The 18,693-nt window shown below is 40.4% G+C and overlaps 1 protein-coding gene across 1 annotated transcript in view; it reads left to right on the forward strand.

Moving 5' to 3' along the window:
* PCDH15 (protocadherin related 15) overlaps positions 1 to 18,693 on the forward strand; it is an 833,394-nt gene that overhangs the window by 381,416 nt on the left and 433,285 nt on the right. The window contains 1 exon segment of the mRNA XM_042960326.1: positions 3,654 to 3,824. Within this exon segment, the coding sequence (XP_042816260.1) occupies positions 3,654 to 3,824 (171 nt within the window).

The raw sequence follows: 18,693 nt of genomic DNA on the forward strand, positions 1-18,693 counted from the left end.
GAGTTGCCACACAAAGAAAACTTTATTTGAAGCAAACAAGGAGATCATGGGGAATGACTTCCAAAGCCCTGGCTCTCTGGGGAGGGAATGGGTTCCTTTGTTTAGGGTTAGGAGGGATATTTAGATAGGGGAGCCTCGTCATCATCTGTAGATGCAGACATAGGGTCGTGCGTATGTCCTAGGGAAACCTGCCTGCACACACGCTGTGTGTTATGTAATGAGACTTGTGCTCCTCCTTGGGCGGAGATTTTAGTATTGCAGTGAGTAGAGATAGTTGTCAGTCTTTCTAGAGGTCACACCGTGGACCATTGGCTCAGGTGTGAGTAAGGGGTTGAGCTCAAACTGGTCAACATGATCTGGGCTGGTTGGAGGTCTTGTCAGGACAGTCGCTCGCTTGCTCACTTGAGGGAAGGTTTTGCTTTCCATGCTTTCCATGCTGAGTTAAGAGATAAGCTGGAGAGAGGAGCTCAAGGGAAAATGTGAGATAAAGGTCAGTGAATGCAAGCAGATGGGCAGTCAAGGTCAGATCTTGGGGTCTAGCTGGTAAAATATGACATAAAAACCTAAATTATATATTTTGGTAATCATACATACACCCACTCTTATGCACTTGTACTCCATTTTAAGGAGTCTTAATGACCCAAAGAGGTAGAGAATAGTTAGATTTGTTGCTGACAGATTGAAAGAAAGAGTTTGATAAACACTCAACTGTATCTACCATTGACTTGGGGATGACATATAAGGGGTAAGGTTGTGTGGCATTTAAGTGCAGAAATACTGCTTATGGGATATTCAGATATTTTTCCACATCCATATCACATGAAATGTTATCTAATATTTTTTATCAGCTTTGATTGATTTGGCATTTTGAAAAACTTTATCCTAAGCAACCATAATTTTTAAAATGTCAGATTTGATGAGCCAGTTGTGTTTTTTAAAATTTGCAAGAAATATATGAATTTATGCCAAATTAATATTTTCAACAAAATAGTGATTGCCAGAGGGGAGATGGCTGTGGGAGGGCAAAACGGGTGAAGGGGAAAGGGAGATACAGGCTTCTAGGTATGGAATGAATAGTTCATGGGGATGAAAGGCACAGCACAGGGAATACAGTGATTCTGAAATAACGTTGTGTGCTGACCAATCATAGCTCCAGGTGTGGGGGGCATGGCATAAAATTGTACTTTGCATCACTATGTTGTACACCTGAAACTAATGTGACATTGTGTGGCAACTGTACTTTAATAATAATTTTTTCCGTATGTACTCAAAACTCATACATTTACAGTATAGTATTTAATTTTTTTTTTAATATTTATTTTTGAGAGAGACAGAAAGACAAAGAACGAGTGAGGGAGGGACAGAGAGAGAGGGAGACACAGAATCCGAAGCAAGCTCCAGATGCTGGGCTCAAACCCATGAACCATGAGATCATGACCTGAGCTGAAGTCAGAAGCTTAACTGACTGAGCCGCCCAGGTGCCCTAAAGTGTTAAGTTTTAAAGCTAATTTGTGGAGCACCAAAATTATCTCATATGCCATTTTCTGCTCCTACTGTACTTTCAACTATACTGAATATAATAAACAGACAAGGAAAATTTACAATTAAAGAAGGACTTCTTAAAAATCTCTATCCCCTATACATTCAACCAATCATAATTATTAGTATAACCTTGTAGTGATTAATCTTGATTGTATTTATCCCTTTTTTGAGAAGGAAAACCTGTCCTCTGCTTTCTTAGATTTACTAACTGGTGACCTGCAGATTACAGGTCCAGTGTCTTCCTTGTGTCCTCCTGATAAACACTCTTTAGATAAATATAATTAATATGAATTTCTAGTGAAATCACTTCCACTCCTTAACATGGGCTTCACATAGCGATTTCTTCCCAAAGAAATGAAAAAGGAAACAAGAAAGAATAACTTTACAATGGGGAACCATGATGAACAGAAGCTCAACCAGGTGATCAAGGTTAGCCTAAATCATGAGTCGTGTTAATAATAATATACTCTTGATATAATGTGATGAAATGATGCTGGACCTCTCTGGTCTTCCTCCCCAAAATGTACCACCCCAGCCTGATCTTGAAAAAAACATCAAGTCCCCATTGAGGAATATGCTCCAAAGTGCCTGACTCGTTCTCAACATTGTCAAGGAGATGAGAGACAAGGGAAATTGGAGAAATTTTCATAACCAAAAGGAGCCTGAGGGGACATGATGGCAAAATATAAGTGGAGTCCTGGATGGGATCCAGAAAACGGACATTAGATAGAAACTAGGGAGATCTCAGAAATATGGATTATAGCTAATAACAATGTATTGTCACAGCAAGAAAAGCAACAATGACAACACGGGGCCAGTTTAAGTGAGTAGACAAGATCTTAGTCAAGGCTGTTTCATAATGAAGAGACCAGAATGCGTTCTGAACTCAAGTCGGATGAAAGAAGGGATAGAGCATTGTTAAGATCTGAGATAGGAATTCTCTTCACAAGAATTTCTCTTTCTTTTTCTTTTTGTTTTCTGTACATGTAGGAGATGGTAGATGCTAACTAAACCTATTGTAAAATCATTTCACATATATGCAAGTCAAATGTTGTGCATCTTAAACTCACGCAGTGCTATATGTCAGTGGTGTCTTGGTAAAATAGGGGAAAACAAAACAAAAATCCCTGTTCTCATTGTTCCATAACATAGTGGAAAAAAGAGAACATTGAATAGATAGTTCCCATTATTGCTACAAGGGTACCCTTCGTAGAAGCTGTGGTTTTAGAATCCCAAAGAATAAAGAACAAAATAAGACAGTTATAACCTGGAAGCTTGGAAAACTAGGTTATTTCAATGACAACATCATCCTACCAGAAGACAAGCAATGCTGGTCTCAAAATAATTTATAATAGAAAAGCTTATGTGAATCATTAAACAGCATTTCTCCATTAAGAGTATAGCACATCTGGTGGGGTTTTTTTCTCTTTTTTCTCCCTTCATTTTACTCTTTCTTTGTTTCTTTTTTTCTTTCCTTCCTTCTTTCTTTCTTTCTTTCTTTCTTTTTTTTTTTTTTTGTTCAGGATGTGGGTTTTTTGTTTTCATTTTTGTTGTTGTTTGTTTTTGGAAGTAACCAAAATTCATCTAAAATGTATCTAGATTGCTTGAAATATCATCAAAAGAGAGAGAGAGTGAGCGAGCGGGTGCATGTGCGTGCACCAGGCTGGGCTTGTGGTGGAGGAATCAATAGCCAAGGGTTTTCGCTAATCGGTCTTCCCAAAGGAGAAGTGAAATGGCTTAATTTCTTAAGGATGGGAGATATTTTCACAATGTGGCGCAAGCCTCGTGTGGAGGGTAGGCTCCTATCCTCCCACGGAGACAGGGATGTGGGGGCTCTGTCTTCTTCAGTGATTACTTTCCGAAGGGACAGCTCCCAGGTCCTTGGATGAGGGTGCTGGATTGTAAAACTGGCAGAGGTTTGAGCTGGGAGAAGATTGCCCTCTCAAAGGGCTAAGAAAGTATTGCAGCTGCAAGTTTTCTAAAGTAAATGCTCTAAGAGAGGCCAGGTGCCTACGATCAGGAAGAATTCTGTGTCCAGTCTAGTCAAGCTGATGGGAACGTGAAGTCCATCTTGTTTTTTTGTTTTTCTTCTCTGTTTTCCTCTCTCCCAGGACCGGGCACAAAATCTGAATGAGCGGCGAACCACCACCACCACCCTCACGGTGGATATTCTGGACGGAGACGACTTGGGTCCGATGTTTCTTCCTTGTGTCCTTGTGCCGAACACTCGTGACTGTCGCCCGCTCACCTACCAAGCTGCCATACCTGAGCTCAGAACTCCGGTAAATATACTCCCATTCTTTCCCCTTCACTTGCACCTCTTTGACCTCAGTGAGACCCCATTCAAATATTTTGCAAACATGTCAGTGGAGAATAGCAAACTGCACGGTGCGGGGGTTGAAAGTATTTATGTCTAAAACCATTTTCAGAGAGTATGGCAGAGTTTGGTCACCACACATTATGGCATCATTTACAAAGTCAAAAGTGTGTCGCAAAGCAACCACCCATTTGACACTGATTGTTTTATTTTATTCTTTCCACCTATAGATCATAATAGAGTTCAGTTGCCAACATGTTCTAGGAAACTCTAAGAAATAATTTCAGTATTTCCTTAAATTTATAAGTCCTAAGTCAGAAGACATACAGGTCAATAGAGTACTTTTCAGCCTCTTAAGAGTTGTAAAATCTTATTGAAGATTGTGCTTGGTTCTTTGGAGGTGGAAGCTAATGAATTCTGAATGCACATTTCTATTCTTAAAGATGTGTTTTAAAGAAGCAGAAAGGTAAGGCATGAATACTTATCTTCTACACTTGATTCTACATCTGTTTTTTTTTAATATTCTAATAGAGCTGTAAGTTGCTGTCAGCTTGGTATTCACACCTTGGGCCTGGGTAATAAATATTTATACCTAAGAATAAAAGTTATAAGGCAAATATATATCCTACTTACACTAAAATATCAATTTCTCCCTTAAAAATAAAAAAATAATAATAATAATTCTCCTTAAAAGGAGCCAAATTCTTAGGAGATTAGTATCTTTTCTTGACTAATGTCTTTGCTGTTCTTCTGTTAAACATTCAGCTTTTTCTGTGTTGGAATGTGTCTCAGGATGTCAGACTTTGTTGGGAGGTATTTGAGGTGTTTTTTTTTCCCTCTCAAACACATAAGAACTGTGGTTTGGGGAATCCTCTCTGTTTTTGAGATTTTGAAAGAATAAAAAAAGAAATTCCTTCTCCTGAGTGTAAATCATGTTGCATTCTGTGCGCTTCTAAGGATCATTATCCAATGTTGCATCTCTGAGCCTTACTTTGAGATCTAGTAGATCTTAAATGGTTGAGATTTACTCCTGTGTCTTCCAGCATAAGTAACTAGTGGTCCAGTTGGCTTGTGTGAAGCAAAGAAGCTGGGGGGGGGGGGGGGAAGAAATGTTGTGATGTGCATTTCATGAAGAAAATAATGTAAATTTTCAGCTAAATGGAGTAATTTCAAAGACAAAAAGGCTAATGTAGAACTTGTCGGGACAAATAGTTGTAGATGACCTAAGGTTATATGTCATGGTGTGATTTTGTTGACTATACCAGCAAGAAGACTATTAATGAGAGTGAACATTATTTTTTGAAAGCTTAATTGAAATTATGAGGAAAATATTTTCAGTATTAATTTATCTTTGAGTTGATTTATGTAGCTATCATACCAATGAGGTCACAAGAGAAGGGGCATAGAGACACAGTGACTAAAATTGGTGGCTCAGCATGATGACTGTTTAACAGTATTTGATGTATTGTTGGTGTTTGGGAAGCAGAGGGCATTGGTTTTATAAAGCACCTCTGAGCACCCTTCCTGTCTCTTCCAGATAGCAGACTAAGCATCTCTGTCATTCCTATGCAGTTTCACGGTAGGGACAAGGCCATGCTCTAGATTTGGGGGAATAAAAATAAATTATAATAGTGACTAGCGGTTATAGAGATTGTTCAGATTGTCGTGAACTGTGCTAAACTCTACGGGAATATTAACTGAAATCCTGGTGGGTAGCTACCACTATTATGGTCACTTGGCACATGAGATGTCTGAGATAAAGGGTTTACATAACTTTCATGGTCTTACAACTAATAAGTAAAAACTGTCTTCTTGTTTTTTTTTTCAAAAAAATTTAATGTTTTCTTTTTGAGAGCCTGGTAGGGGCAGAGAGAGAGGAAGACACAGAATCTGAAGCAGGTTCCAGGCTCTGAGCTGTCAGCACAGAGCCTGATGCAGGGCTCGAAATCACGGACTGCAAGATCATGACTTGAGCTGAAGTGGGACGCTTAACCGTCTGAGCCACCCAGGCACCCGAAAAGCTGTTTTCTTTTAAAGTCATGTATCTTGAATTAAATACTATGCTATAAAATCCAGAATGATCAAGCTTTATGCTTCATCATCCTTTTTAACAGATTGACCCATTGTTTAACATTCTGTGAAATGGAGAATTTTAATTTTACAAATTTCAGTAGTTAGGGCAAATATTTGTTTAATGAGGGGCATATTTTTATTGCCACATAGGAAAATTAAACATATTTACTTGCAAAATTAGGCGCTTGATCTGATTATCAATCACTGCATGAAACTACCACCAAGATTCGCATGTCTTCACATTACAATTTTTAAATTTGCTCATGAAAGCTGCAGTTTTGCCAGACTTGAGGGACCATCCCATCTGTGCTCCATCAACTGGGACACCTTGCCTGAGGCCTGGGTACCACTTTCAGAATGCTTAACTTAGCAAGTCGACTCTGACTGTTGGCCGGAGCTCAGCTGGGGCTGTGAGCTGGAGGCTTCATTCCGCCTCCACACGGGGCCCTCGTGGGCTGTTTGGGCTCCCTCACAGCAAGGCACTGGGTTCTAAGAAGGGGCTTCCCAGGGGAATTGGGCAGAACTTTCATGAACTGGACTCCTAATTTGCACTGACCCCTCTGTGTCATTAAACCTGTGCCACTTTCAGGGACTAACAGTATGTACCAGCTCCCGAAGGGAGGAGGGTGGAAGAAACATTGTAAGAACATCTGGGGAAGGAAATCTTGTCGTGATGACGGCTGGAAAGTAAGATCTGCCATGGAGCCGCCATCCGGGTTTCTTGTGCTGTTCCACCTGCCGCTTGGGGTCCCCTCTGCTTCACTAGGGTTAAGAGCTGAAGCTAGGTTTTGAGTTGCACATTCACATTGCTGTCTTTATGTCTGTCTTTTTATTTTTTTTACTCCTTTTTAAAAACTTCCCTTTACATATTTGGCTAAATTTTCTGGCAATTTCAATAAATAAAATCTTGCTATTTAGAGCAAGAGAACTAACCATTTATATCAACTAAACAAGACATGATGACTGTAATTATATACTTGCTGATCCTTTTCTCAACAAATTCTTCAAATTTTGAAAGCTTTGACACCTGTTCACCTTCTGCGTTGATGTGAAATTTTCCACCAATTACCTCACTGGTATTCTTGACTTGAAAAGCCATTCTTAGCTCTGCCACAGTGCATGCAGAATTTATCAGCTCAGAAAAACTTTACAACATGGTCTGGCACAGTGTTTAACTCATGAACCAGGATATAATAAAAGTCTACTGTTCAGTGAAATGCAAATAATCATGTTTAAATATAAACTTATTTAATAAATATTTCATATGTTTTTCTTTAACAGAAAACTGTCTTCAGTAAAAGTTAGTGTCTTCACTAACACCAAACTTAATATTATATTGAATATGTAAATATATATACCTGATGTCTCTGGATACTAATGCAATTTGCAGCCCTGTGCTAATAGTCATTCATTTATTAATTTGATGAATATCTAGTGGTCCCTAATATATACTCAACTCTGTGCTAATTGAGGAGATGACAACAGGGAGGAGATGAAAACTTTCCAGTATTGTGTAAATTTGTTCTCACTTTTTTTTAAAGTCTATGTATTTATTGAGAGAGAGAGAGAGAGAGAGAGAGAGAGAGAGAGTGTGTGTGTGTGTGTGTGTGTGTGTGTGTGTGTGTGTGTGTAAGTGGGGAAGGGGCAGAAAGAGAGAGAGGAGAGAGAAAATCCCAAGCAGGTTCAGCACTGTCAGCGCAGAGCACAATGTGGGGCTTGAACTCACAAATCATGAGATCATAACCTGAGCCAAAACCAAAGTCTGTCAGTTAAACAACTGAGCTACCCAGGCGCCCTTATTCTCACTTTATGACTCTATTGAGTTGTTATTCTGCCTATCTAGTTGAAGTTTCTTAGTGTTACAGAACAATTCTGTAGAATTTGGAGAGTATAGAATCCCCAGCTCTATTTTCCTTACTTTCTGTTGAAGTGCAAAGATACCGTGGATCCGTACACAGTTTTGTTTTGGTTTTTATTTCCTTTCTGAATTGAAAGGTTAACATACTGTTTGGTTGACTGGTTGGTATTTTGCTGGGTAACCTGTCCCTAGAGAGAAGCACTGTAGTATTAATATGGTAATATTGACATATTATCTATGTGAATACTAGATGTAATCAATTCATTACACTTTTTTAAATTTACTGTTTATTTACTATGCCGCGTAGTGTCCTGTGTTTCAGCTCTAGTGACTGGCCAGGTGTGATCATCTGGTAGCTAGGAGCCGTGCTTGAATGAGTTTTTCCCGTCCCTGTTGGGTTGGGTGGCGGGAATATGTGGCCTCGAGCACCTGCACCACTGTGATCTGTCTTAGCGAACGCTGGTGTTCACCTAACTGTCCAGAGCAGCTCCTGTCCTGATTTCATAGCGCTCTCCCCTTCCAGGGAAGCTTTCCCAGTATTACAGGAGTGGTGGCCATCTTCAGGAAATTATACAACACTTATAATTTCCTCCAGACTCGTGCTTGTTACAATCCAGGAACTTCCCCTTTTCACCTTTTATGAAACTACTGGTTGTTCTGCCCTGGGTTTCTTCTCCTATGTCTTTGATGGCCCTGGGTTTCTCCTCCTATGTCTTTGATGGTCCTGGGTTTCTCCTCCTATGTCTTTGATGGTCCTGGGTTTCTCCTCCTATGTCTTTGATGGCCCTGGGTTTCTCCTCCTATGTCTTTGATGGTCCTGGGTTTCTCCTCCTATGTCTTTGATGGTCCTGGGTTTCTCCTCCTATGTCTTTGATGGCCCTGGGTTTCTTCTCCTATGTCTTTGATGGCCCTGGGTTTCTCCTCCTATGTCTTTGATGGTCCTGGGTTTCTCCTCCTATGTCTTTGATGGCCCTGGGTTTCTCCTCCTATGTCTTTGATGGCCCTGGGTTTCTCCTCCTATGTCTTTGATGGCCCTGGGTTTCTCCTCCTATGTCTTTGATGGTCCTGGGTTTCTCCTCCTATGTCTTTGATGGCCCTGGGTTTCTCCTCCTATGTCTTTGATGGCCCTGGGTTTCTCCTCCTATGTCTTTGATGGTCCTGGGTTTCTCCTCCTATGTCTTTGATGGTCCTGGGTTTCTCCTCCTATGTCTTTGATGGCCCTGGGTTTCTCCTCCTATGTCTTTGATGGTCCTGGGTTTCTCCTCCTATGTCTTTGATGGTCCTGGGTTTCTCCTCCTATGTCTTTGATGGCCCTGGGTTTCTCCTCCTATGTCTTTGATGGCCCTGGGTTTCTTCTCCTATGTCTTTGATGGCCCTGGGTTTCTCCTCCTATGTCTTTGATGGTCCTGGGTTTCTCCTCCTATGTCTTTGATGGCCCTGGGTTTCTCCTCCTATGTCTTTGATGGTCCTGGGTTTCTCCTCCTATGTCTTTGATGGTCCTGGGTTTCTCCTCCTATGTCTTTGATGGCCCTGGGTTTCTTCTCCTATGTCTTTGATGGTCCTGGGTTTCTCCTCCTATGTCTTTGATGGCCCTGGGTTTCTCCTCCTATGTCTTTGATGGCCCTGGGTTTCTCCTCCTATGTCTTTGATGGCCCTGGGTTTCTCCTCCTATGTCTTTGATGGTCCTGGCTTTCTCCTCCTGTGTCTTTGATGGTCCTGGGTTTCTCCTCCTATGTCTTTGATGGCCCTGGGTTTCTCCTCCTATGTCTTTGATGGTCCTGGGTTTCTTCTCCTATGTCTTTGATGGTCCTGGGTTTCTTCTCCAATGTCTTTGATGGTCCCGAGTTTTTCCTCCTATGTCTTTGATGGCTTGCCCCCTCTACCCCCCAATTAGATGTCTCTCCTTGAATTTTCATTTACTTATTTGTTTAATTTATTATTTTTTCTTTGCTTATTCTTAAATCTTAGGGATTTTCCAGATTTCTGTCCTTCGAAACAAAATTTTTTTCACTATAATTTTCATTAGGATTCATCAAGCCGATACCAGTGGGTTCTATTTTTCTCCAAATAGGGATGATCAGAATGTTTTCTGACTTGAACTCTTCCTAGACCTCCAAGCTTACATTTCTCACTCTTTCTTGATATTTTCTACCTGTATTTTTCACAGATGCCTCCTTATCCTTTCTAATGCATGCATCCCTCTCTTGGGTCACATCCTGTTACCCTTGAAGACATCATGGATTTGGACCTTGATTTCAATGACCCCTATCCCAAACTCCAGCAGTTTACAAAGAAACGTTTGGTCCTGTCTCTGAGACGTTGCTCACATATGTGTGATGCCTGCTTCCACTGCCAAAATACTCGTTTAAAGACCTACTCTCAACTCTGGACCCTCGATCATCATCTCACTGAAGGCAGTTATGTTTTTGAAATACATTCCAATCTGATCTTTCACTGTTTAAAATAAAAAGCTTCAATATTCCCATCATATACCAGATAAGCTCCAAAGCTCTCCGCATGTCACTAAAAGTAATTTTATGTCTATTTCCAGTCTCATCTCTTATAACATGCATAGTACAACCTATCTAGTGCACGGAGCTTTGCGTCTACACCTGAACTTCTCTGACAACCACCCTCCCTTCTCTTCACTTAGTTCCCTGTACTAAGCTTGTATTTGTTGTTCAAGGTTCATCTCAGTTCATCCAAACTGATGGGCTCGCAGATTTAAGTTTTTCCATGTCCCCATGTATTCCTGTTGGAAGTGCCACACTTAGTCGTTTGTCTGTTCCTCTCCCTAGACGGTGTGCTCTTCAGTTTTCTATTTTTCGTTATCCCCTACTGTGTCATGTATCCGCTTCATGTAGTAAATGTTCAGTAAATATTGAATTGTATTAAACCGTGAGTTAAAATTTCAAGAAATACATTCCATGCACTAGGGTACTGGGTATAACAATACGATCAAGCATGGCTCCTCCCTTCTCACTCACAATGCGTGTTTTTATCACAAATAGGTACATGTAAAGAACATGTATGTATCTTCTATATATGTAGATGATATATAACTTGGATGCATGATCATTTATTATACGTATATATTACCCAAATATTAGTCATGGTAACATATAAGTTTTTAATACACTTGCAGTGCTTCCAAATGCAAATAGAATGGTAAGCACTGCCCTACTTGGTCATTATCTAGTCAAGCATTACCTCCAAATAGGGGTCTAACAGGTACTCTAGATGAAGTATGCAGATTTCCCCGCTGTCATCCAGAGTTCCAGTTTATAATTGTTGTCCCCAGACGTTCGTAAAAATGCCTCCTTTTCCTTTCAGTAATGTTCCAAATATTAAATTTTATCTTCTCTCAGTCTTTAGGCAACATATTTTCAAAATGTGTTCTATGGGGCTCTTGTTAAGGCAGCCCACTGGTGGATTAAGAAAGAAACAATTGGCACCTGCCAAAGCACCGATACCCTTCCAATGCGAACATTGTCAAATTGTCGAGTAGGTTGAAGGGGAAAGCGATAATTCACACATCTAGACTGAACCTACTGCATCACCGACCATTGTTTCCTTTTGCCAGTAGTCACACCCAGGCCCACAGAGGAGGGAAGAAGTTCAAGATTGAAGGTGGGGAAACACGAGTTAAACACCGGACAAATGAACCAACAAAAGCTAGAGTTTAGCAAATATCGTGTAGAGTAAGACATAGTATCGTGGTGATTCTTCTGAAGGTGGTGTCTGAAATTGGATGTGAGCAAAGGAATCCTTTGCTCTTTCCATCACTGGCCAAAATTTACATTGAATAGCCTCAACTATTACTGTATCTCCACTTATAAGACAGCGTGAAGATATTTTCCAATGTTTGGAACAATTAAAGAATGAAAAACAATAGGAGGAACCGAGTTTGTGAATATCAGTTACAGGGAAAAAGTCACTATTCTTCTCAGTAGTAAAGTAGAAGTCTGACTAGTCTTGATGAACAACTTGTTCAGATACTTTTTTTTCCAAATAGCACTTTAACATCAGAGATGTGTTTCCTATTATATCTGTTGATATAAAGACAATAGACAGCGTCCTTCAACTTGGACTTGATGTCTATAACTTTGTGAATGTCTATTCTGGAACTTTATGATGGGAAGTTCCACACAGGTGTTCACTGTCACAATGTAGGGCAGTTTGTGAGAACTTGAAGTCCAGCTTGAACCTTGGGTGATGTTGCAAATGTTCCTTAAGGTCTCTAAAGTTCAGTTTGAGTTTGTCCTCTCTAAAACGGGGATAAGAAAATCCAATATGTGGTATTTCACGAGGGCTGTAAAGGAAGACTTGTACAGTCCACTTAACTTGTTCCTAGCAAACAGTGCACATTTGGTAATACTGGCTATTGATACTGTTATCATTGCCCCTGGAGTTCCTTCACCTGGATGGGTCTTTACTCAGAGACTCATGGGAGGAAGTAGCTAATTCACACTAGTTGTTAAATGTCTAACTATTTTTAATTGAAATTCCAGGTTTAAAAATTGATTTGTGTATGTTCCAACTGTGCTATTCATAATTAATTCAGTATGGTCCTTTAAAAATAATTCAGTACCTTTATTGAGAAGAAGAGTAGAGTTGTTTTTGGTTTTTATTTTAAATAAACTGATTTGGCACAGTCACCACTTGTGCCGAATTAATTATGCAATACATTATTGCTTTGGGAAGAGGCAGCAGCTGATGCAAAATGCCACAAGGTAATACTGTGAGCCAAAAATATATCAATGGATCAAATTGTAAACGTGCTTCTGGGAAACAAGGACCCTGTTCTGTCTTTCTTTTTTTTGTAAACACAAAAACAATGGATTTCAATAAAGTTTTTCAAATTGTCCCACAAAAACCTTCAGTTCTACAGACTTGCCTCTGGGGCTTCTACTGCTATGAAAGATAGGAATTGCACTGCATACAGTATTCAGAATTGTGCTTTCATTCCACTTCCTCATTTAGATATTGTTTCATTATTTTAATTTAAAAAGGATTGGTTGTTCATTGTAAATTACGAGGAAAAAATTTTTTGTAATTATCCACATTAAACGTTGGAACCCCTTCATCCTCGAGGTCCGATCTGCAGAATGACCATCAGTAATCTGATTCATGTCTTTTCAAATATCTGGACCCTGCTTGAGGCAATTAGAGTTTGTGGGTTGTTTCCCCCCCCCCCAAGCAAAACAGATTACTCTGGCCCAGGTAAAAGCGAAGTGTTGGATGTTTTCTGGGGCCTCCAAGAATCGACTAATGACTTGATTAAAGGGATTCATAATGGAGATTGGAAAGCACAAGACATGACTATGTGTTAGGGCAGAGGGGCAGGGTCATATGGTCTGGGTGTGACTAGGGGACAGGATTTACTTCTGTGACCCCTACTCAGGTGCACAGCACCTGCTTGACCTAGCTTGAACGACATGCTTGCTCTTTGTCTAGAAGGGATAGATCCTGTGATGGTTACTTCTTTATGTTAACTTGGCTAGGCTATGGGACCCAGATATTTGTTGAAACATGTCTGGGTGTTACTTAGAAGGTATTTTTTTTACATCAGATTAACATTTAAATCAGTAAATTCTGAGTAAAATAGGTTATCCTGTATAATACAGGTGGGCCTCATCCAATCAGTTGAAGGCCTTAAGATAATAGATTGACTTTCCCCAAAGAAGAGGGAATTTTTCCAGCAGATTGTCTTTGGACTCAAACTGTAATGTCTGTTCCCTGGATCTTCACCCTCCTGACATGCCCAGCAGATTTTTGACTTCTCAGCTTCCACAGTTGTGGCATGAGCCCATTCCTTAAAATCAATCTCTGCCAATCTCCCTCTCTGTAAATAGATACATAAATAGGTAGACATATGTGCCTGTATCATCGAGAGAGAGAGAGAGAGGGAGAGAGAGCGAGAGAGAGCGAATCATGTACTCAAAATCCCATTCTGTTCTGTTTCTCTGGACAACCCTAATACAGAGTCCCTGATGAAACTGTCTAATGGGCAAAGGTAGTTTCTCTGAGACAGATATTCTTAAGAAAGGAGTAATAGATCCTGAGTAGCTGAAAGCCCAAATAAATGTAGGGTAAATATGTAATCAAGCCATCACAAATTCTTGCCTAGAGCCCTACTGCACTTGGCCGTCAGGTCTGCCTAAAATCTATTCGGAATAAAGACATCAGAGCATGTCACTTTGAGCCTGCCTCGACACGATGATAGCCTCTCATTAAATGATTGTATCTAAGTGTCTTCTGATAAAACTTTATGTGGCCTGCCAGTCCTTTGTGACTGACTGTGTAGACTAAATGCTCGTGTCCCCAGAATTCACAGGAGGGAACCTAATCACCAATGTGATGGCAGTCAGAGGTGGGGCTTTTGGGAGGTGCCTGGGTCAAGAGGGCAGAGCCCCCATGGATGTGAGGAGTCCCCTTATACAAGAGACCACTCCTTCCACTCAGGATGGAGGACACAGGGAGAAGGTGGCCATCTGTGGACCAGGAATTGGGCCCTCACCAGATACTGACCAGGCAGATGCCTTGTTCTTGGGCCCCCAGCCTCCAGAATCATGAGAAATGCCTTTTTATGAGCCATCTAGTCTGTGGTACATACTCTGTTACAGCAGCTCAAATACATGGACACTGACCTCTCTTCCCCCTGCCTCCTGGCCCTCTCTCTGTCCTTTATCATGTCACACTCTTTCAGGTGAGGGCATGGACCCTCCTCTGCCTCTTTCTGGACTCTTCTCTGCTGATATTTTCCTGTGTTTGGTCTTTTAGTTATTTGGTTTCAGCTCAAATGTTACCTCCTCAGAGAAGCCCTCCAGGACCACACAGTGCAAAGTTATCTTGCCTTTCCATGGATTTGGTAATATATGACCTCGTTTTATTTTCTGCAGATCCGTGTGCTGTGTGGAAATGTTTTGTACATTTATTTGCTTCGTGGATTAGTGTCTGTCTGGTTACTTGGAATTCTGCATACACCATGAACAGGATCTTACCTATCCTCTTTGCTCTCTTATCCCAGACTCCTGGAACAGTGCCTCAAATGTAGGATACTCAGCAAATATTTACTTTTTGGAGTAAATTGAAATTTTCATTTTCTTGAAGATATATGTTACTTTAGAAATAACTGCAGAAAAATAATGGCTGCTTACTATGTCTTTATGCGAATGCATCTAAATTTATTTATCTGTTTTATGTTTGGAATTTTATGTACAGTATTACTTGAAAAAAAAAGTTTAAAAAACACCTACATAAAAGTTATTCTCCAAGGCATCTGAGTGACTCAGTTGTTGGTTAAGTATCAGACTCTTGATCTCAGCTCAGATCTTGATCTCATGGTCGTCAGTTCAAGCCCTGCGTTGGGCTCCACACTGGGCACGGAGCCTGCTTTTTAAAAAAGTTATTCTGTAACAAATATATTTATATCTGATATGTTTTCTTACGAGCAAAATCAACTTTATGTCACATATCCCGTTGTTTACTTCCTCTTGATAAAAATGAATAATGAAGGACATGATCATGCATTTCAATAGTTTTAACTGTCTTGAGGTGTATGTGTGGCCATAAGACAGTAATAAAACAGGCAGTTCAACCCAGGTCACCACAAAATAATTAAGTAAATAATACCAGGAAAAGTGATAAATGCAGCCTATAAGACTGTTCACATATGGCTTTATTTCTTTAGATACCTCAAGGGACACCTGGGTGGCTCAGTCTATTGAGCATCTGATTCTTGATTTTGGCTCAGGTCATGATCTTACGGTTCTTGAGTTTGACCCCCGCATCAGGCTCTAAGCTGAGAGCAGAACCTACTTAGGATTCAGTCTCTTTCTTTCTCCGCCTCTCCCCCATGCATATTCATTCATTCATTCTCTTGCTTGCTCGCTCCCCTAAAATAAATAAGTAAACATTTAAAAAAATAAAAATAGAAATCTCAAGTATGTGGAGCTGGCTTCTTGGTAGAACTTTTTCTGGAAGCATATTATTTCTCTGCTGCAAAAGCCCTAAAGCAGTTTGATTTGTAGGCAGCCTGCCAGTAATCCCTCTGATTTGCAATTTATTTACCAACATTGTCCACAGAGGTACTCAAAAAAGGGAAATAAATGGACCATAGGCACCCCCCCCCTGATTTATTTCCTCCCCAGGTGGCATTAGATCATGGTGCCTTCACGACCTTCGGAGGACATCTCCTAGAGGCCATTGCCACCTCCCGTTCCCCCTCCCACTTCTGCCTCCTCCAGCCCATCCTTCACCTGACAGTCAGGGCAGTCGTTGAAAAGCATCAATCAGCTCAAGTCACCTTTGTGCTTCAAATACTCCCGTGGCTTCTTATTCTGGTGGGAATACAATCCCAGTGGCAGAATATGGCTTCCGAGGCCACCCGTGATTTAACCCCCAGCTATTTGTCGTTCTGCTGGCTCTCTTGTCCTGTTCCTTGGGACTTCTGAGTTTCCTCTCCCGTCCAGCCTTTGCTGTTCACGCCATTATAAAACACTTCTCTCAGACCCTCCAGTGCTTGGCACATTCTCATCCATCAAATCCAGCTTGCAGCCAAAGCAGCATGTCCTCAAAGGGACCTTTCCTGACATCCCTCCCCACTATGGATTTTCTCTAAACAGCACATTCATATGGATTAATAGGAGGGGTTTGTGTGTTTCCCGTTGTTAGAGAAAGGTGAATAAAATTCATAAGAGCTCTGTTGGGTTTTCAGTGAGAGTTTGTTGAAGCTTACAGCTGTTTTGTGGCAATGTTGGTGATTTAAGGTGAGACAGCGGTCCAGGTTAGTAAATAATACACAGGATAGCTGTTTTCATCTTAATGAAATTGAAAACAAACACTGAATGTCAAGATAATGAAAGAATAATTATTATAGGTACTGTAGACATTTTCACTGATAATGTCAAAGACTTTTAATAAATGCCCAAAGAACTTGAAATCCCCTATCAGTAAAATCTTGGCAGACAACTTATCTGAAGATACTTGGAATAAAAAAACAAAACCAAAAAAACTCCACTCATTCCTGAAAAAATTATTCTTAAGGTGACATTTTCACATGAGAGAAAAAGGAGGAAATGTGGAATGATTTAAGTATGTCTCTGCCAAGAAGTGTCTCTTTAATTTGATTTGAGGGTCATATAAAAGTGTTTGCATTCATCAGCATGGCATGCGTGCATTGTGTTCAAGAGTTATTTTAAACATTATTTCCTACTCGGAATGCTTATTTCTCAGTCTGGTTGCTTTGATATGAAGTGTCATAAATAAGGAACTTTTCGGTTGGTACACTTAAGTTATAAATATTTTCTGTGTTTGGAAGCAATTTTATACCACATAATGTTTAAAGAGAGTACGTACCAGATTGATAACTCACATTGTGCCCTTATAAATTATGCTTAGTTGTATAAAGCGTGTGTGATAAATTATGCTTAGTTGTATAAAGCGTGTGTGATGTGACTTTCAGCTGTGATACTCTACATTTTGAGTTCTCGTTGTTTTCACTAGGAAAGAGAAATGCATTATTACTATGTGAAGAAATCTGCAGAGGAATTTAGGCACACATACTTATTAGGGACAAAAGAGAACAAAGGGAATTATCTGCCTTCAAGATAATTGTGCTTCCAACATTGGTTTAAAGTTATTTGTTTGGAACGTGGGAAAGTTTCCCTTAGAAACAATGTTATTAATGGTTTTTAGTGAAACCTTCTAGAACAGAAAAAGGCTGTGTGTGTGTGTGTGTGTGTGTGTGTGTGTGTGGTGTAGACACATATAGAGGTGATTTTCTTTGGGTCAAGAAAACAGAGAGAGGGACTCATATTGGAGGAATAGCAGTGAGTTCCCCAGAAGAAGGGCTCTGAGTGGTAGTTGCCCAGATGCCACACTGTGCACCTGCTGGTTGGTGGACGCAACTCTGAGTCAAGGGTTGTATTGTTTCTTTTTTTTTTCTTTTTTTTAACGTTTATTTTTGAGACAGAGAGAGACAGAGCATGAATGGGGGAGGGTCAGAGAGAGGGAGACACAGAATCCGAAACGGGCTCCAGGCTCTGAGCTGTCAGCACAGAGCCCGATGCGGGGCCCAAACCCACGGACCGCGAGATCATGACCTGAGCCGAAGTCGGACGCTCAACCGACTGAGCCACCCAGGCGCCCCATGGGTTGTATTGTTTCTTAAAGCAGCTTCTGTCTGAAGCCTTGATGCTCGCCATGGAAACACTACATAGAAGATAACACAAATTCATCATTCAAGGTGTCTTTTTCTTTTTTTTCTTATTACTTCTATGGAAGTTGGTTACATTTAAACAGGGTGGAAACGTTTAATTTGCTTGTTTGTTTTTTTTTTTTTTTTAAGTGGAATAAGTTTTTAATAGTGTCCCAAATTGTGGCCTGAGGTTCCAGTAAGAGCCAACCAGCTAAATGCCTACTAAATGTTAGGTGTGTTATATAAACTATCTGATCACCACACAGGAATCATTAAAACTAAGACTCTAAAGTAATACAATGGAAGTACACATCATCCGTGCTTGATACATGCTGCATTTCCTCTGGAGACAACCATACTTAATAGCGAAGGATCCCACACAAGTTACAGACCTGGTGTTGGCAGTCTTGAAGTAACACAGTACCACACTTCATGGAAGTGGACAAGCAGGAATCAGGAATCATGTATCTGAACCAGTAAATATCATCTTGAAACAAACCACAAAAATAATTACTTGTAAGGTCAAACTGCCAGTTGTCACCATCTGAGCAGTTAAAGGTAGTCCTATCGCTAAGACAAGCAGTGTGTTGCATTGATATATGAGGACATTCAAAGACATCGTTTTTATATTTTAGCTGAAGAGTAATACTTTGGGCGCTAAAAAGACCACCAAAACCACAATGTGGTTAGTATACTGGCCAT

This window comes from Panthera tigris, chromosome D2 (genome assembly GCF_018350195.1).
Source record: "Panthera tigris isolate Pti1 chromosome D2, P.tigris_Pti1_mat1.1, whole genome shotgun sequence".
Taxonomy (NCBI): Eukaryota; Metazoa; Chordata; class Mammalia; order Carnivora; family Felidae; genus Panthera; species Panthera tigris.